The sequence below is a fragment of the Cetorhinus maximus genome, chromosome 15 (genome assembly GCF_964194155.1).
Source record: "Cetorhinus maximus chromosome 15, sCetMax3.hap1.1, whole genome shotgun sequence".
Taxonomy (NCBI): domain Eukaryota; kingdom Metazoa; phylum Chordata; class Chondrichthyes; order Lamniformes; family Cetorhinidae; genus Cetorhinus; species Cetorhinus maximus.
In genome coordinates, this window is record NC_135893.1 from 49795991 (window position 1) to 49817144 (window position 21154).

The window sequence follows — 21154 nt, forward strand, 5'->3', positions numbered from 1 at the left end:
GAAAGGGCTGGATTTTGCAACTCTCCAGGGGGTCCTGTAAATGCCATGGGCACCCTGCCTACCCCCTGCCCCCGCCACAATTTTACCAGCAGCAGGGAGCTGTCAGGAGTCTACTTAAGGGCCTCATACGCTCTTCCCACTGACATGGGATTTAAAACCCCTGCCCCGTCCATCCCAACCCTGTAACCCTCTTGCCCCCACCCTCGCTGGGGAATATTAGCTTGACTCCAGCAAGATCCCTCCCACTTTAACACCGACTCCATGGCCTCTTGCTGCTCGGGACTGGATGCAGTCCCAGCAGTGGCCTCTAAAGCCAGTGGCGCTGCTGAGACTACAGAGCTGCTGGCCATTTGATTGGCCAGCTAGCTCCCAGAGGCAGGACTTCCTCCCCAAGATCCCAGTGGGGCAATCTGCTGGAATGGGGACAAGCTCGCCCCTGACATTTTCTCCAGCAGAGTGTAGACCTCGGCGCATTGAGAAACCAGCCCAAAATCATTCCTCTACTGAAAAGTTGATCTGTGCATCTTTTCTGTTTCGTGAATTTTAAAGGTGGCAGGTTGATGGTACTGTGCAATGTAAAATATGATTGTTATATCCCAATGAAAAATGATAGATTGGTGAGGTTGTTAAATGTCTGGCATTCCTCATTCATTTGAGTTGCTTTTGAGCTACTGATTTTTCTAATGTCACTCTGCACAAGTAATAAGGTAGAAAGTGTAACAGACTTAAAGTCAGCCATATACATACCACCTGTGCTCACTCGGTCCAAACTTTGTCTCCCCAGCACGATTCTCCTCCTATCAGGTTATTGTCATCCTATAGATAAAAACAAAAAACTACTGCGGATGCTGGAAATCCAAAACAAAAACAGAATTACCTGGAAAAACTCAGCAGGTCTGGCAGCATCGGTGGAGAAGAAAAGAGTCGACGTTTCGGGTCCACATGACCCTTCAACAGAACTGAGTCAGGTCATGTGGACCCGAAACGTCGACTCTTTTCTTCTCCACCGATGCTGCCAGACCTGCTGAGTTTTTCCAGGTAATTCTGTTTTTGTTTATTGTCATCCTATCTGCTCTTGATGCAACAGTCATTCCAATTTGAAAGCGTTTTTGCTCTGTACTCTCTGTCAGTCTTTCCTGCCCAGTGTTCCCCTTTGTGTCTAAAGGGAAGACTGGTCCAGTTTAGATATTTTTATAAAATAGCTTAGGGTTTTACTTTTAATTCAACATAGAGTATAACAAACTTGGAGGTGGGCCTGTATTATGATCAGCAGTGGTCCCACATTATCACCCAGGTCCAATTCAAACTGATTAAAATTCAAACCAGGCTATTGTAATGAACACCAAAGAGTGACTTGGAACATCAACTGTGTTTAATATGAACTGTAAGCTCATGTACATTGTAACAATACGAAGTCTGACTAAGATTTGTTTAATCTCTAGGCCCATGTTGCCTGGAATGGTGGCCAACCCATTGATCTTAAATTTACATTGGAATGCAAATTGGAAAGCAACTTAACGGCATTGGACACATGTGTGGACTTTTCCTCAGGCCAGGTATTCCTTTTCCACCATTACACCGATGCCCTGTATAGTGTTAACAGAAATGGGACTCTCCCTTTCTCTTTTGGCATTTCCCATGTTATATGTCAGTGCAGACTCAATGGGCCAAAGGGCCTCTTCTGCACGGTGTGATTCTGTGATATGGGGTCACCACAATGAGTTAACAGAACTGGGCTGTACATCCAAAAATGTTACGCACGACATCAGATAATCGTCTATATTTCTATTGCTATTCAAGATTTCCTTTTTAGAAGAAATAAAATATTTTTGGAGAGGATAAGCCATTGCCCAATAATCATGTCAGACTGGATTGCAAACATAGGTACTGATCATCTGAGAATTACTGTTAAATACACAACTACATCCAAATTCCAGAATATCTTGTTCTGGAATAGAATTGCTCTGTAAGGTCAAGTCAGTCATAGAGAACACCAAAAGATAAGCATTCTAATAAAATATACATTTGTGAAGCAAAATGTCCCCAAGTGCCATGATTCACCGACTCATTCATCTTTCTAATTCCCAACCTCGCAAAACTCCACTCTATGTCTGGAACCTCTTTCAGACCTATGGGCAGAATCTGATGCTGCTCGCAGGAGCTGGAAATAAGGCGAGCGGGGACACTTGATTGTGCGGGAGGTGAAATATCAACTTCCCGATGGCAGGATGAAAGTTGGGAATTAAGCTGGCAACAGATTAAAGGCAGATCTTGGTTCCTGTGGTGAGAACCTTTTTTTTAATGCATTAGCATGTCAGCACATACTCGTTAAAACACATGGTCGCCAGATTAAATGGTATCTTTGCGATTAAGTCAACGGCAAACAAGGACCACATGCCTTCAGATTCACGACTGGTTAAAGGTGGTGTGCAGCATGTGAGGCAGTCTTCCTGGTAGATTTGGACTGAGTAGAAGCTGCTTTCTTGTATGAGGAACTTTGTTGAACAAGAAGAGAGGAGGCTGAGTTGTTGCAGATGGGATGAGTCTTGTGCTCCCAGTGCTTTTCGCTGCTGTTGCAGGTGAGGAGAGGAACAGGCAGTGATGGCCCAGGGCCAAGGGAGCAACAGCCAGAAGGACAACTAGAGGTGGCAGCTGAGGGTCAGGCAGCTCGGGGTGCTGTCAACCAGGGGCCAGTGCAATGCCGAGCAATGGCGCATAACCAAATATATTACACGTGCAGTAACTTCAATGTCAGAAAGGCCATGTCAAAGGCAACTGAACATGCCACGGCAGTCAGTCACCGACCTCTGTCAGTCACCGACCTCTGTCAGTCACCGACCTCTGTCAGTACCTGCAGGAAGATCAGCGGCCCAGTGGAATAGCAGCCTTGAAAGACACCGCAGCCTTGAATTTCTGTACCAATGAGTCACTGCAGCTGGGCTCCACAGAGGACATGTGTGGCATCTCCCAGTCACCCTCACAGACATGCATATGGGAATTTACCAGTGCCATGTTCAAAAGGCCTGATGATTTTGTGAGATTCGCTGTAGACCCTGAGATCCAGGGCAGCCAGAGCAGCTGGATTGGGCTCCACAGCTGGATTTCCCCAAGTATGAGGGATTACAGACTGCACATGAGTGGTGCTGAGAGCAGCATTCATAAACTGAAAGGGATTTCACTCTGTGTGCAGCTGGTTTGTGATCACAGCAATTGAATCCTGTAGGTGTGCTCGCTTCCCTCTGAGCTCTCGTGACTCGTGCATTCTCAGTCACTCCCAGGTATCACAGATTTTTGCTCCCCTTGTGTAACTGCAGGGTCGGCTCCTCGCTAACAGGGGGATCCTCAGAAGACCTGGCTCATGACAGCTGTGCAGAACCCACAAAGCCCAGCAGAGGAGAGACAAATGCCCCCATGCCTCTACAAGGATAATAATAGAACAGACAATTGGACTGCTGAAAATGAGGTTCCACTGCCTGGACCGTTCAGGCAGAACTCTGCAATACGTGCCACAGAGAGGTTTTTTTATTCGTTCATGGGATGTGAACGTCGCTGGCTAGGCTAGCATTTACTGCCCATCCCTAATTGCCCTCGTTCTGAGGGCATTTAAGGGTCAACCACATTGGTGTGGGTCTGGAGTCACAGGTAGACAAGACCAGGCAAGAACAGCAGATTTCCTTCCCTAAAGGACATTAGTGAAGCAGTTGGATTTTTATTGAATTCAAATTTCACCAACTACCATGGTGGGATTTAAACCCGGGTCCCCAGACCCTGGGTTTCTGGATTACTAGTCCAGTGGACAAATGTGGATCATTAAAGGCAGAATAACAAATAAGGTTTCAGGCAAGTGATGTTAAACCCACTTTGTATGGTGGGCTTGATCCTGCCAAATTTTGCAGACCACATTCAGTAAAGGTTTTTTGAAATCAAAATACCACAGATGAAGATAAACCACAATGATGCTTACTTGCATCTAAATTGTGTTTCCTACTCTGTAGCAGTGTGTACACTTTAAAGACACCTTACTGCCTGTGAAGTGCTCTGGAACATCAGAAAGATGCGATATATAAAATTCAAGTTATAGCACCCCTAATAACCAGAGACGTTGCACGATATATGAATGAGAATCCAAGCATTTGTGCAGTCTATTAGAACAGCAGGAATAGTGCTCCACAGCTGAGTTGACCTTTTGATCAGAATTTGTCATGGAACTGAAGTGGGGTAAACAATGAAGCAAGAGTTGAATTTAGCCCAGAAGTGTTGATTGACAGAACTTTATGGTTCAGTGTTGAAAGCGTAGTGCCTTTACAATTTGGTGCCAATTATTAATTACTCATTCACTTGATGGACGCAATAGCCTTTGTGTTGAAATTTGTTTGATTCCTTTCTCACCCAATCCAGATTCATTAGAAATTACAGGACATTTTTTATTTAATTTTACATATTCTACGTTTTTGTTGTTAAATGGCAGTAAAGCAATGAGTCTTTTACATTGGATGAGGTGACTAAGAATTTAAAGGCCTAGAGGAGATTAGCCAGATAATGATTATAGTCAGGGTTAGCTGCAGCCTGGATACGTCTCATGTTTGTGCAAACTGTGGGTGAAATGATGGATATTGTTGCCAATGGCTTCAGATGGTGTGGATTAATTAGTTGGCGTAATAGATATGGTGAGGAAGGACAACAGATTTCCTTCCCTAAAGGACATTAGTGAAGCAGTTGGGTTTTTACAACAAGTGGCAATGTTTTTGTGGTCATCATCAGGCTTTTAATTCCAGATTTTTATTGAATTCAAATTTCACCAACTACCATGGTGGGATTTAAACCTGGGTTCCCAGAGCATTACCCTGGGTTTGACCTGGGAGTGACTGAGAATGCACGAGTCACGAGAGCTCAGAGAGAAGCGAGCACACCTACAGGATTCGATTGCTGTGATCACAAACCAGCTGCACACAGAGTGAAATCCCTTTCAGTTTATGAATGCTGCTCTCAGCACCACTCATGTGCAGTCTGTAATCCCTCATACTTGGAGAAATCCAGCTGTGGATCCAAGCTCATTCATCCAGGAAAAGGAATTACAGTTCCAAATCAATTTATCTGGCTGTTCCTTTAACTTTTTTCCCCATGATTTAGGCCTACATCACCCTACCATTCCAAATGTTCACCATGCTTTGTGTGAATATAAACTTTCTACCATTGGTGCTAAATTTGCCTTTATTAGTTTGAATCTGTCCTCTTTTCCTACTGCCATCATTCAAATTGAAATTGTGGCCCATGATTGCCTATTCTATACCAACCACAGTCCATGACCCTTTGTGAAGTTGCTTCACAGTTGCCTCCTTGTCCTTAGCACAACAATCAACTGACACAGGAAAATTCAAACATCTTCTGCAGTGTATTGAAAATTGCATTGTGCATTTTGCCCATTTGAGGCAATGATACACACATGTACCAGCAGAGAAAGCCTGGTAGGAAGAATAATGATAAAGAAGGCTCCAGCAGGTACAGTTCTAATTCTGAATGTCTCTGTCTGAATATACAATGGGTTCTGTCCCATGAACTTCACATCCTCCAGTTCAATTTTCGAGCTGATCTGGTGAGTAAGACCATAGAATGATGGCAAATAGTAACTAAAATAGTGAGGTGGGAACATTGTACAATAATAGTTTGGTTTTATTGCCGTAACTGAGGCAAATTCCACGCACAGCCATTTTACTGAAGTACTGTTGTGTTTTTCCAGCTGCAGCCTTTGCTTCTGATACAGTCTCTGCACGGCTGTGGATCTGCCAAACATACTCAAAACTCTTTTACTGAGAGTGTGGAACTGCATTGGGATGACAAGAAGATCAACCAGAGCTTTGAGTATCAGGTAAAGATAAGTATTTCAACAAGCAAGCTAATCTGTTAATTTGTGATGAAAGTATGCAGTGTTAGCATCCTTTGTGTAGTCAAGTCCCCTGCTTTATAACTTGAGCCTAATTGTGTGACAAAGTTGTACGCCTCAGGAATTTTATTCTTTTGTGCTGAAAGTTGCTATTCAAAATATAATTCTGTCTCTGAATGCAACATATCCACTAGATTTCTGCGTTTTGAATAATATCAGCGAATATTGATAATGTTATAAGAAGTGATATGATATTGCATGATTATTTACAGGTCTACTATAGCTATTGGAAGTGAGATTCATCTTGTGAAGTAGCGTAAAATGGACAATAGCACACAAATAGTCCATATTACACATGAAGTGAATGGTAGAGACCATCAAGTGGAGTCTAAAATGGGCTAGCAGTGCACTAACACCCAAGACAAATTTCACCCTCATCAAACATGTCATGATTATTTTAATATTAATAGTCGTTTGGTAGTGCAGAACTTGAGTATTGCTAAAAAAAAAAGACATTTTGTCGAAGCTTTTCATCTTGCACTCATCAGGACAATCACAAGAATACCAAGGTCAGGGGAAGCAACAACTTTACACTGTATGAGAAAAGAGTCCTGTTCGGTTGGCAAGTGGACACTGATTGGTAGAGACATTGTCATAAAGAATGCACCGGTTAATGGTGACTGACAGTTAACTGCCAAGCATTGTTTGAAATTTTAAACTAGGCAGCTTGACTCTGATTGGTCAAGGCATTGCCCTGAGGAATGAACCACCCATAAAGTTGTTGCTTCCCCTGACATTGGTATTCTTGCAATTGTCCTGATGATTGCAAGATGAAAAGCTTTGACAAAATGCCTTTTTTCAGAATATTTTAATATTCTATAATTCTCACTGATGTCTTAAAACATTTATAACTTTATGTAGTCACCACAATAATGTAGTAGTGGCTAACCTGCTTTACAGACAAGCAGTTTTGGAGTCAGCTCCCAAAGATATTTGTCATACTTAGGTGAGATTTACTTATTTTATGGTCCCTTCCATGGGCACCTCATCTTGTATCTCAAAGATAACATAGGAATATGCAACGGTCTAGATCTAATAAGAACTAGGAGCAGGAGTAGGCAATTCAGCCCCTCGAGCCTGCCCCGCCATTCATTACGATCATGGCTGATCTCACGGCTAATCTGTGTCTAAGGATCCTGGAGAGGATATTTTATAGATAAATGACAAATCACGATGGAACACAGCCGTTTGAAATTTGTTTTCCACTTTCTGCAGAATAACAGACCGATGAGGCCAGACAATATCTGGATTGCTGTCACTTTCTCGAATGTTATCCAGTCATCCTGTGGAAGGCAGGGCATTCTTGGGAGGATCCAAACTGATTATCGTGACCAGCTGAACCATTACCTGAAAGTGGCCTTCTGTAACATGTCAAATGTGTGGATTGTTTTGTTTTATTTTAGCCATTAGTTTTTGTTTTGTCTTTACTCATCCTGCGGGACTTTTTACAAAGACTGATTGGCCTAGATTTTAACTTCATTCCTTTTAAACCTCGTTAGCAACAGTATTACAATCTGAAAAACTAAGCAGTTGGTTGGTACTAATTTTTTAGTTTAAGTTGTGGGATCAACCTGAAAAACCAAGAACCAAGAGCATTGGGTCAGCATGTTATGAAAGTAAACGGTAGCATCTCAGCTGGTTAAGCTCGGACTAAATGTATCACAGAAACCACAGGCATAGCAAGTTCCATCTCCAGTTTGAGCTGAGTTAATGGGGTAGATTTTATGAGGGGATGGGAGACCGCACCCACCCCCTGCGCCCCCAACTATAACATCCGCCGCACAGCGGCAACGGAAAACCCCAGCAATAATACGCTTACTGCGGCCTTAATTGACCTAGAGTGGGACCTCCACCACCCACCTATCCCCAACCCCCACCCCAACGGCTTAGGAGGGAGTCCTGCCCTAGAGAGTTGCCAGCCAATCTGATTGGCCGGCAGCTCTCCAGTACCAGCAGTGTCACCGCTGGACCATCCGGTGGCACTGCTAGTACTGCGGCAGGCCCAAGGATGGGGATCGCCGCTGGAGCTCCAGGATGCACGTAAATGGGGTGGAGTTGCGGGGCCAATCAGGGAGATTCCGGCATAGTGGGGTAGTGAGGGCCCTGAGAGGTAGGGATCAATCCACCAGTCCACAGGCATGCCCCTCCAAGGTTTACCTGGCAGCTTGCCTCCATGGCCTGGCTCCTGCCCGCCATTGTTTGAATACCAGTTGTGTTGCGATGATACCTTTAGCTGACCCTCAAGAGCCTCACTTGGCCTACAGATGTGAAGGCCATCCTCAACTCTTCCCACCCCAGATTTACTTTGGAGGAATTGGGAGGAAATTGGGCTCGCCACTCCCCCCACCAGCCTACCTGCCTGATTTATATGTCCCTCCCTCCGCCTCCCAGTCCGCACCTTGGTGGGGGAAGCATTAAATTGCAATCAGGGGTAGGACCTCTGCCCTACAGGAGAAACTCATGCAGGAAATTCCCCTTCCAGGGGCCGAGAACCTCAGCAGACTGACTGGGATTTAATCCTAACTGGGCTCCAGGATATGGCCATGTCGGGATTGCCAGCATTGGACAGTCCCACCACCGCGATCAAAGAACAAGGGTAGTACTGGGACTGGCTCACATCGCTACTGGTAAAACGGCCACTCTACAGGCTCATCTATAGCCTTATGGATGGAGTGTTAGTGTCCAGCACCCTCCCTCCAAAATGGATTCAATGTTAGCAAAAATTCAGGGGAGCAGATGAGAAAGGGGAATCTAACACAGAACAGGATGAAAAGAACAAGAAAATACTTGAGGTAACATTGTAATGAAAAGCTCCAACTGTGTTTACAGTCTATCAAACTGTCAGGAAAACATCAGCGAAATAAAGGAGAAGTCGTTCTGTCATCCCAAACCCGAGTCAGTCTTTCCAGTGATGAGAAACATGACATGGTGTTGGGAATGTCACTGAGGAATGGTGGACAGGCGGACATGAAGAACTACTCCCTTGATATGGAGGTAATTGAGTTCACTGTGCTTTTGTGGAAGGATGCGTTATATTTGACATTTGTCTGGTGTTAGGCTGAAGGGGCCGAGTAGGCCCACTCATGCTCCTAATTCATAATGTTTGTATATGTTCGTATATCAGCTATTGCACAAGTATTTTATCACTGAATAGTATTTGACAACCCAATACGGCAATGCTATTTTTTTCTAAATTCATATATGATAAAACTACTTAACATTTTCAAGGTCCATGCCTGCTGTGGCATCAAATTAACATGTGATTGTACACTGAACCATTTGATTTTTAAAATCCATATGTCTTGTTATAACTTTAGATGCACTTTTGATTCCAAAATTAAAATACAAAAACTGGAAATATTGATTTTTTTTTTGCTTCCTTCACAGTGGAAAGCTTCTGAAGCCAGTCATCTAGGCCTGCTGGGAAAGTACACTGCCTCCGCCCTCAAGAGAAGAGTCGTACTAGAGGGAAAGATCGATTACAGAGAGGCAATAAAACTAGCCAGCACACACGAGAAGGGATGTCAGCAGTACTATACTGGATACACTAATGGTACAAAATTCTTAGAGGGCTCGACAGGGTAGATTCAGGAAGGATGTTCCCTCTGGTTGGGGGGGGTCTAGAACCAAGCAACACAGTCTCTAAATAAGGGACAGATCATTTAGGACCGAGATGAAGAGGAATTCCTTCACTCAGTGGGTGGTGAATCTTTGGAATTCTGTACCCCAGAGGGCTGGGGAGGCTCAGTTATTGAGTATGTTCATGACGGAGATCGACAGATTTTTAGATAATAAAGGCATCAAGGCTATGGGGATGGTACAGGAAAGTGGCCCTGAGGTAGAAGATCAGCCAAGATCTAGCAGGCCGAATGGGCTACTCCTGCTCCTCTTTCCTGTATTCCAAATGATAAGGATTACTAATGAATAGATCTAATCAAATATTTAATTTTACCATTTGATAAAATATTATGAAGTAGCTGCCACTCATTGGCTTGAGGAGATCAAATGGAGAACATGCATTCATATAGTGTGGCACGGTGCAGAGATTGGGAGTGGTTCTACATCCATAAGAACAAAGGGCATAAAGCCATAAGAAATAGGAGCAAGAGTCGGCCATTTGACCCCTCAAGCTTGCTGTGGCATTCAATAAGTTCATTGCTGATCTAATTATGGCCCTAACTCCACTTCCCTGTCTACCCCCCATAACCCAACTTAGCAGAGCAACATTTTCTGATGCCAATTTGTCACTTATGGCACCTAAAATAGCAACACAGTTGAGATCGGAAATGTAAAAGTTCAGTGAGCAAATTATTTTGGCTGAGACCTGATGTACAAAATTGGCCTACCGCAAAGTGATTGGGGCTCAGTAGCCCCACCCCCCGCCAATACCCCGACCTCTAACCCTCACCGCACATTTGTCTTTCATGGAACAAGAATTCCTCAGATCCCAGTTGCCATTTTAGGCTGGAATAATTGGACCATGCACGCGCTGCTCAGCTCCATGAGTAATAGAGCCAAACAGGCCCAGCAAAGACTCTTGAAGTTATTTTTTGAGGCCAAGAGGAGCAGGAACAATTGCGACTCCCTCTCAAGGCAGCTTGTTGTTGGCGTGAGCAACCCAATATTGGACAGCCTTTATCTGACAAGCTGCATTGGCCATTTGGCAGCTCCTTTGCTCTGATGAAGCTGGGCTTCAGAATGACAGCTGCCACGTCATTACAGGTCCTGACACCTGGCAAAAAGTCAAAATCAAACCTCACGGGTGAATATTTCTCCCGATTTGCTGCTCAGTGCTAGGTTACCAACATGCTCTGTTTATGTACTTTTACTGCATAATAACCATAGAGGATGACTTTAATGTGCTGCTGCCTTGTTTGAGCTTATTAACAGGACGGGAACAGGACCAAAATAAAACGGCAGTTAGGTGGACCAAGTTGTCGACCACTCCAGGTTTTTGAGAGACCTCTATCCAGGCAGCCAGAGAACTGTTTTTTTTTTAAAAAAGCAGGTAGAGTGCTTACATATGTAAATTGTGGTCGGATAACCAGTTCAGACGCACCCCCTGCCTAGGTCCCCCCTGTAATACCATTTCTGTGTCAACCTGCCGGAATACTTGAATTCCTGCTCCCACCCAGAAAGACTAGGGCAGCCCAAGACAAGAGACTGCCATTTTCAGTGAAAATTATAAGCGTCTTCAGACTGGGAACGTTGGATGGAAGTTTGGAAGACATTTTTTTTTATGTAGTCACTTGTAAATATGGACCGCTAATGGATCCCAAGTTTAATTTGCGGCTTGAAGCCCCGCACACAGGGTCTGAATCCCCAAAAACTAATGTTTTAATCCAGAAAGTTCAGTCGGTGAAGGATAAAACTGGAGCCAATCTTTACACACCTTTATATTTATTTACAGCTTTACACATTACAAGCATTCACCTCCTAACCCAACAACCACAATTTTAGTCTGTCTATTTATTGGGACTAAAGTAAATCCCTAGTTAATGCTCACCACTTGCATACAATTAAACACAACAGCTAATACCCCTTCTGAGATCCTACTGGAAACTCTTCACATTCAAACACCTCCAGGAGATTGAGCTGCCTTTTGAGAGGAGTATGGCCACATGAAACATTGACCACATCATAACACAAATGCAAATTAGATCAATGTTAGCTCTACTTGGTGATGACTGTTTGTCCAAAAGGTGGTCATGGTGGAAATCACACCCAAAATCTGCTCCAGACCTGATGACTTAGGGTGCAGTTTCCAATTAGGGTTTAATTATCATCTTGAAGGGCAAACAAGACAAACAGATTTCAAAGGGAAACTCAAAACTATTCAATAATAAAAACATAAAATATTGGAAACTATCAGCAAGTCAGGCAGCATCAGTGGAAAGAAACAGGCTTACTATTTCAGGTCAGCGACCTTTCACTAGAACTGGGAGTTGTAGATATAACAGTTTTTGAAGCAGAGCCAAGAAGAAGTGGAAGGTGTGGAGAGGGGAAGAAGAGAAGGGGAACTTTGTGATAGAGTGGAAGGTAAAAGAGATTAGATGACCAAAGGGATGATGGTACAAAGCATAAGGCAGTGGCAATGGGTTAAATAAGATGATGTGTCAGGAAGATGTGTGAATGGTTATAGCAGAATCATCACCAGCATCAACTGTTTGAGAAGTTGGGTACAAAATGAGTTTAGTTGCATTAGATTTTAGTTATTTATTAAGCTAGTTCATCGCTAGTTTAGGGGTATGTTACAATAGTGGTAATGTGACTGGACTAGTAACCCAGAGGCCTGGACTAACCCTCTGAAGACATGAGTTAAAACCCCATGATTCCCAGGGAATGAATTTGAATTCAATTAATTACTAAATCTGGAATAAAAGTTTCATTAATAATCATCACAAAACTACCAGATTGTCATTAAAAGCCCATCTGGATCACTTGTGCCCTTCAGGAGAGGAAATCTGCCATTGTTACTTGGTCTGACCTACATGTGACTCCAGACCCGCAGCAATGTGGTTAGCCCTAAACTTCCATCTGAAATGGCCTCGCAAGCCACTCAGTTGTATGAAACTGCTGCAGAAAGGCTGAATAAGAAGTGTGGGTGTCAATTAGGGGGATGGGCAATAAATGTTGGCCTTGCTAGCGACACTCGCATCCCAAGGACAAATGATTTTTTTTTAAAACTCCTGCATTTTGTTTCACAATTTTCCAGCATCTTCTTGTTCCATTATCTTTGATATCTTTCCACTTGTTACAGAAGATATTATTAAATATTAATTGCTTGTCTGTGTCAAAGGTGGATCGGATGAGGAGGGAGTAGAATTGGCTTTTTGCTCCAATGGAAGAGGCAATGCAAAAGCAGAACTGTATCACACGCTGAACCAGACAAGAAAAGGAGAGCTTGGACATGTCGCGGTGGCCGTTGTCAACAAGAGTATGCAGAGTGTACTAAGGGTAACAGCACAAGGCTGTGGGCACCTCGTTACCAGAACCGAGGTAATTTTGGCTAGACATTCAACAATACATGTAATTGCTAATAGATTTCAACTTTAACTCTTTCAAAGGAGGTTTACCAGGAGTAAGGAAGTTCAGTTATGTGAGAGATTGTAGAAGGTAGTATTGTTTTCCTTAGAGCAGCAAAGGTTAAGGGAAGACCCAATAGAAGAATTAAAAATAGAAGAAGGGTTTTGATTAAGAAAGTGGGGAGAAACTATTTCCACTAACAAGTGGTCACAGATTTAAAATAATTGGCAAAGACCTGGGGAGGAAACGAGAAATGTCTTCACTTCACCCAGAGGAGGGTTGTTGAGATATGAAGTGCACTACCTGAAAGGGAGTTGGAATCAGATTCCATAGGAACTTCTTTTCAAAGGTAGTTTGGACATGTCCTTGAAGGGGGACTAATTTACAAGATTTTGGGGGGAAAAGCTGGTGTTTAACTCTTTTAAAGAGCCAGCACAGGCATGATGGGCTGAATTGCTTTCTTCTGTGCTGTTAAGTTCCTATGATACTGTGTAAGTGACTAGCTGGTTGGTATGTTTTAATGAGTTCTGTTAACATATTATCATAGCTATATAGCTGCTAGCCATATTAGTTTAGCTCAGCTGGTAGCTAAGGACCTAGCTAGAGGTGTGATTTGAACACATAATCTAGACCGACATTGCAGTGCAATACTAAGGAAATGTTGCATTGTTGGAAATTGTTCGGGCAACTCCAGAGGCCTTTAAAAAAAAATGATGGACCCAACCCAGATGCAGTTGTGGAAGTCCAGCCCCAATTTCTGGCAAATCCAATTTTTTGCTGGTAGGAGAAAAGGGACAGAGTGTCAATTGCACAGCCTGGAAACCCAAACTCAGTAAGGCCATTTAAAATTAGTGCTGAGTTCTAACAGACCCCATTTTTCTGCTCTAAGGGCCTTAGCGCAGTGTGGGAGGCACAAATTTATGGGGAGGTGTAAATGCTCTTGAAGAGCAGGTAAGGTCTACTTAAGCGTCATGGCCTGCAGTGATTTAAACCTTCAGCCATTCAACCATGAAAAAAACAGGCTTCAGCATTCAGTTAGAGTAAAAAAAACAGACTGGAGTACATTGATTGACAGGCCATCTGGTGTAGCTTGGAAAAACCCATTAACTGTCTGTTCCTACAGTTTCAATAGACCTCATTGTTGACATTTCCTAAAGGTTGTTATTGCAGCTGAGCCCATTATGAATGCTTGGCTATGTTTCAAACGCTCTAAAACCTCTTAACTCAGCCCCTTGCTGAGATCACATTTTGACAGTTTTAAGAGGCTATTAAAGGATTAGTATGGTATTTAATATGGTTAGTGAATAGAAGTTTTTGTTTTTACAACAGACTGACCATTTGAGGGGATTTAAAATTTTTTGAATGGGTTTCATGAATGAGAGCTCTTTCGGTATCAATTGTGTATGAGTGAGGGCTCTCTGATTATTAGTCCTTTTTGCATCTCTGGGCTCCTGAGGTCTGCCCATTTTGGATAGTGGGTGAGCAGCAATGGAGGTGGCATGGGGACATGAGGGGGTTTGGAGGTGGCTTCAGGGTATGAGGTGGCAAGGATGTGGCATCAGGATATGAAGGGTCATGGAGGTGGCATGAGGTGTATATGGGGACATGTAGGTGGCATTGAGATAAGAGGGGACTTGGAGGTCGCATGGAGGGGTATGAGTGAGGGGAAAGTGGGGTGGGTGGGGGTAAGGGTTAGAAGGCCTAACAGCCTTTTCTACATCTAGCCCAAAGTCTCAGAGAAGCAAGGCAGGCCTTCTAACCAGACCGCCTCGGCACTCACCCGCTTCCGTGGCCATCTTTGATCTGCCGGGCCTGATTCATCCCAACCCCGCCTCCCCGGAGTGAAAACCATCCTTGCCGGGATCGTTTGCATGGAGACGGATCTGCAGGGTCAAGAAATTTCCTGACTTGAGCTACCTGCTTCAGTAGTGAAAACCTGGCCCATAATCTCTACCTCAATCACCAACTCTGGCAGGATGTTTCCCAGTCTCACAGCCCTTTGTGTAAAAATGTTTCTTCTGTTCTTTGTTTTAAGTCTAACATTTAATCTTATATCTGTTTACCCTTTCTCTGGGCCCCACAATCACTGGAATCAGTCTGTTACTATCTTTCCTGTCACTCTGTCAAATCACATCTCTTCTAACAAAAATAACCCAAACTGCCCATGTATTTCTTTGTATTTTTTCATATCAGGTGACATTCTATTGAATCTGTACTCTAAGCTCTATATTGCCTCAACATTCTCCCAATTTAGTCATTTGGTTGTATAGAACTTGAGTATTGCTGAACAAAGAGACTGTCTAAGCTTTTTGTCTTACATCCATCAGGCCACTCGCAAGAATACCAATATAAGGTGAAAACAGCAATTTGTACTGCTTCTCTTCACGTACAGTATAAATTTGTTGTTTTCTCCCTTATATTGTTATTCTTGTGAGTGTCCTGATGAGTGCAAGATGAAAAGCTTAGACAGTCTCTTTTCTCAGCAACATTTTTCCTATTGTTTGGCACCTTAAACTCCATTCAGTATCCCAAATGTAATATTCATATTCATCATTGCATTTAGACTTTTATATTCTACATTCCTTGCCACTTAAACTGCTGCTTCTGAAACTGAACCTCCAAATCCATCTGCTTTTCACCCAATCTCCCCTCATGCGAAGTATAATTATTACCATTTGTTTAAGTCCACTTCACGATATTGAATTCAATGGACTGCTATCTTATCATTATGTCTTCACCGCTTCTTCTGTCCTTCACGTGTCAACAGCATTTGGAGATCTGTATTATTTGAGCTGCAATGATGAGATTTGAAAGCTGGAAAAGACTAGAGGAGCATGTTAGGGGCTTACATGGAGGCCGAAAGTCAGATTAATTAATATTAATTAACTATATCTGAATTGTTCCAGTGAACTGAGGTTAGCACATTCAATAAAGGACTCTGTAGTAGTTCAATGTAATTTTGCAGTTATTGTTCATAGCGTTTCATCATTGGGTATTGTACAGATGGTTATTTTTCCAGCTCTGCGACAAGGGAACATGGTTTTCCGGCAGAAAGCATCTTCCAATACCGAGGGATTGTTTTTACTAAGACACAGGAGAACCTGTTGTTTGATGCTGATTTTAATTGGACTTTCAGCTCCTGTATTATTATATCATTTGCTGCAGTATTTTCTAATTCTCTCTGAATTTTACGCTGCTGACGAGAATCTTAAGGATTTGACGTTGTTGAGAAGTCCTCTATTCAATGCGTTTTAAATCTAGTTCCTTATAACCAATTGAGTTGTTTTTTTCTTTTGTTTTTAGGCCAAACTTTCAGAAATTGTTTTGCAGCTTAAGAACCAGTTGCTGAAAAAGCTCAAAGATTTTGATCTCCGTGTTTGGAAATTCAGGAAAAATGTGAGTACCACACACCCACAGTTTTAGAATTTTCAATTTTCTTTTACTAGTCTTATGAAAAATTATAATCTAGGAATTTAAGTACAGAGGTAGACCATTTAGCCCCTTGAGTGTTCTGACCAACATTCAAGGGGTGATCTAACTCCATCTACCCATCTTTGCTGAGGTGCAGAGGAATCTAGGTGTTGTGGTGCATGAGTTACAAAAAGTTAGTATGCAGGTACAGCAAGTAATTAAGAAGGCTAATGGAATGCTATCCTTTATTACAAGATGAATTGAAAAAAAATAAGGATGTCATGTTTCAATTATACAGGACATTGGTGAGACCACACCGCGAATACTGTAGGCAGCTTTGGTCTCCTTATATAAGGAAACGATGTAAGTGCATTGGAGGCAGTTCAGAGGAGGTTTACTAGATTGATGCCAGGAATGAGCAGATACTCTTTTGAGGATAGGTTGGACAGACTGGGTTTGTTTCCACTGGAGTTTAAAAGAGTGAGGGGTGACTTGATTGAAGTATATTAGATCCTGAATGGTCTCGATAAGTTGAACGTGGAAAGGATTTTTCCTCTTATGGTCGAGTTCAGAACTAGGGGGCAATATTTTAAAATTAGGAGTCACCCTTTTAAGATAGAGATGAGGAGAATTTTTTTTTTTCTGAGGGTTGTGCAACTTTGTAATGCTCTGCCTCAGAAGGGGATGGAGGTGGGATCATTGAATATTTTTAAGGCAGAGTTAGATAGATCCTTATTAGGCAAGGGAATCAAAAGTTATCAGGTGTAGTTGGGAATGTGGAATTTGAAATAAGATCAGCCGTGATCTTCTTGAATACCAGAGCAAGCATGAGGGGCTGAATGGCCTATTTCTATTTCACATGTTTGTATCCCTTAATATCTTTGGATAACAATAATCTATCAATCTCAGTATTAACATTAACAATTGATCTCGCATCAATTGCCATTTGCGGAAGAGATTTCCAAACTTCTATCACCCTTTGTGTGTAGGAGTGTTTCCTAATTTCATTCCTGAAGTGTCTGGCTCTAATTTTTAGGTGTAACCCCTAGTCCTGGACTCCCAAACCAGTAGAAATAGTTTCTCTCAATCCACCCTATCAGGTACTCTTAACATGTTGGAAAACTTCAATCAATTCACCCTTAACCTTTTTTAAATTCCAGGGAACACAACCCTCATAATTTCCTCATAATTCTGTTCTTGATTTAACCCTTGGAGTCCAGGTATCATCCTGGTAAATCTACGCTGCACTCCCTCCAAGGTCAATATATGCTTCCTAAGATGTGGTGTCCAGAACTGCTCGCCGTACTCCAGGTGCGGTCTAACCAAGGCTTTGTATAGTTGTAGCATAACTTCTACCTCCTTGTATTATAGCCCCCTAGATGTAATGGCCAGTATTCATTAGCCTTTTTGAGTATTTTCTGTACCTGTCCAGGACACTAATGATCTATGTACCTTGACCCCCAAGTCGCTTCAGCCCTTCACTGTTATAACATTTCACCAATTAGAAAGTACTCTATCCTTCTTGCCCATTCACTTACTCTGTCAAAATCTCCATGCAATCCTATGCTACCATTTAATGGCTTCCAGTGCATCCTATCTTACTGTCACTGGCAAACTTGGGAATGTGGCTCTCTATTCCATCATCTAAGCCATTGATTAATACAATAGTTGAGGCCCCAGCAGAGATCCTGTGGGACACGACTAGTTACATTCTGTCAATTAGAGTATTTGTTCATTATCTCTACTCTTTGTTTCCTGTCGCTCAGCCAATTTCCTAACCAGGTCAATCATTTTCCCACTATTCCATCAGCTTCAACATTAGCTAGCAGTCTCTTATGAGGTGTTACGACCGGATGAGAAGGAGTGAGCTTGCTCCCCTTCTGTTCAGCCCCCTTGGTTGGTTGCAACAAAGGTTTTTCTAGAATTTGTAAATGCCTTTTCCAATCCAAATGTTTCTTTTAATAAGGAGCCAATAAAACCAGGTTTTCTTGAGTCAAAGAACGAGTAGTTACTAAACCCAAGAAAAAAATAATAAGACATGACGACACACACGCACATGCATGCACACACACACACACACACACACACAAAGATATCAGAAGTGAGAAAGTCAAAAAAGTTAAAAGAAAGATAAAAAGTTAAAAGAATATAATGATTAAGTCCTTTGCTTGTCTTTGAGGCATAGATTGTTGAATGTTGTGGCCATTGAAGTTAGTTGGTTTCCTGTAGAATTCTGGAGTTGACTTGGTTCAGGTCTACACTTTGTTGAAGATATTCTTTTAGCTTCAGAGAGAGAGAGAGAGAGAGATCTTTACTGCCCTTTTCCAGCAGTCTTTTTAGACGACTGTGATGTCTCTTTCTCCCCCTCCTTCCTGATTCTACTTGGCAGAACCAGTTTCTAAAACTCCTGTCTGTATATTCCTAGTAAGGAATTAGATCATTGTTGTAGACCAAGTAATTCCATTTGTTGATCTCCAAAATCTTTAACACATGTTAAGGTAGAAATCCAAAGGGGATGAGATTATTTCATCCTCCACAGGAGGTTTTGAATGTCTGATGAATATCTGGCTGGTTAGCAGGTCCCATCATCTTGATAGAACTACAGCTGATCAAAGTCCAGCCTTTTGCATTTTTAATCACAGAATTGTTACAGTGCAGATGGAGGCCAATCAGCCTATCATGTCTGCACCAGCTCTCCGAATCAGCATTATGACTCAGTGCCATTCTCCTGCATTTTCCCCATAACCCTGCACATTGTTTCTATTTAAATAATCATCTAATGCCGTCTTGAATGCCTCATTTGAACATGCCTCCACCACACTTCCAAATGCATTCCAGACCCAAACCACTCGCTGTGTGAAAAAGTTTTTTCTTACATTGCATTTGCTTCTTTTGCAAATCACTTTAACTCTATGCCCTCTCGTTTTTGATCCTTTTAGAGTGGGAACAGTTTCTCCCTATCTACTCTGGCCTGCCCCTTCATGATTTTGAACATCTCAAATAAATCTCCTCTTGGCCTTCTCCTCTCCAAGAAGAACAGTCCCAACTTGTCCAATCTATCTTCATAACTGAAGTTTCTCATCCCTGGAAACATTTTTGTAAATCTCCTGCACTCTCTCCAATGTGTTCACTTCCTTCCTAAAATGTGGTGCACAGAACTGTATACAATACTCCAGCTGAGGTCTAACTAGTGTCCTATACGAGTTCAGCATAACCCCTCTGCTCTTGTACTCTATGCCCCTATTAATAAAGCCTTGAATACTGTGTGCTTTAACTGCTCTCTGCACCTGTCCTGCCACCTTTAATAACTTATGCACATGTACACCGAGGTCCCTCTGCTCCTGCACACCCTTTAGAGTTATACCGCTTATTTTATATTGTCTCTCTATGTTCCTCCTATCAAAGTGAATCACCTCGCACTTCTCTGCATTGAACTTCATCACAACCAACTTGTCTATGCCCTTCAAAGTTCTACACTGCCCTCCTTGCTTCCAAGTTTTGTATCATCCACAAACTTTAAAATTGTCCCCTGCACCCCAAGGTCTAGACCATTAATTTATATCAGGAAAAGCAAGGGTCCCAAAACCAACCCCTGGGGAACTCCACTACAAACCTTCCTTTAATGCTTTCCTTTCAAGAGATTCCCTGTTTGAAGCGGACCTTGACACCTCCCAGGTGCAAAATTCCAAGCAACAGGCCTGCAGTGAAATTCATATAGAAGTTTTCCAGAAAAGTGGTCAACTTACTATATCAGACATCAGTTGACTTGTGGCAGCCATTTTTGGTCAGTGTCTTTTCTTGTATTTTTTTTAAAACAGTTCTTTAAACAGTTCAAAATGTCTGTGGTTAGCTGGTGACGTTGCAGGTAGATCTCACTCAGTCACAGTGTCCTGTCGTTGTGACAGAGGGACTTTGTCAAATGCTTCCTGGAAGTCCATATAAATAACATCAGCTCTGTTAGGTGTGAGAAGAACAGTCCCAAATCTATCTTCATAACTGAAGTTTCTCATCCCTGGAAACATTTTTGTAAATCTCTTCTGCACTCTCTCCAATGTGTTCAGATCCTTCCTAAAATGTGGTGCACAGAACTGTATACAATACTCCAGCTGAGGTCTAACTAGTGTCCTATACAAGTTCAGCATAACCCCTCTGCTCTTGTACTCTGTGCCCCTATTAATAAAACCATTACAAATTAATGTTGGCTCTCTCTAATTATCTGAAAATTTTCAACATGTTCAGACATTCCACTTGTACACTTTAGTAATTTCCCAATTACCAGGTGCTGAATTTTGGCCTCCCAGCTTGGAGCAAACCTGAGTTGGGAGGGCCAAAGCGGAGGCATCCAGGTCGCAATTCTGAATTTCCTCCACAATTTCTGACACCTGTCATTTTCATCGTTTCGAGAATCATGACAGCTCACTCAGAGTGATGTCAGTTCTCAATTTAAATTAAATTTCTGGAGAATCAAATTTCATTTCTTATGGTATTTTCATGTAGGTGGGTGGGTTCTTGAAGGCTGTGGGAACCCCACCAGGTAAGTCAGTTTGTGAACCTTGAGGGGAACTTGCTGTGGAGCCAGGAACCTTTTTGACAGGTAAGTTTAGAGGGTCTTGCCAGTGCCCCCTCATACCAGAGAAACTTCATTAGGTTCATCCCAGGTCTGGAGGGATTTTCTTTTGAGCAGAGATTGAATAGGTTGGGGCTGTACTCATTGGAATTTAGAAGAATGAGAGGCGACCTTATTGAAAGATTCTTAAGGGGCTTGAAAGGATAGAT

At 42.5% G+C, this 21154-nt stretch overlaps 1 protein-coding gene across 1 annotated transcript in view; it reads left to right on the forward strand.

Moving 5' to 3' along the window:
- LOC144691151 (uncharacterized) overlaps positions 1–21154 on the forward strand; it is a 369111-nt gene that overhangs the window by 283827 nt on the left and 64130 nt on the right. Inside the window, exons 57-63 of the mRNA XM_078559217.1 lie at positions 1443–1556; positions 5738–5866; positions 7157–7318; positions 8771–8935; positions 9329–9494; positions 12741–12940; positions 16271–16363. Of these exons, the coding sequence (XP_078415343.1) occupies positions 1443–1556; positions 5738–5866; positions 7157–7318; positions 8771–8935; positions 9329–9494; positions 12741–12940; positions 16271–16363 (1029 nt within the window). The remainder of the gene's footprint in view (positions 1–1442; positions 1557–5737; positions 5867–7156; positions 7319–8770; positions 8936–9328; positions 9495–12740; positions 12941–16270; positions 16364–21154) is intronic.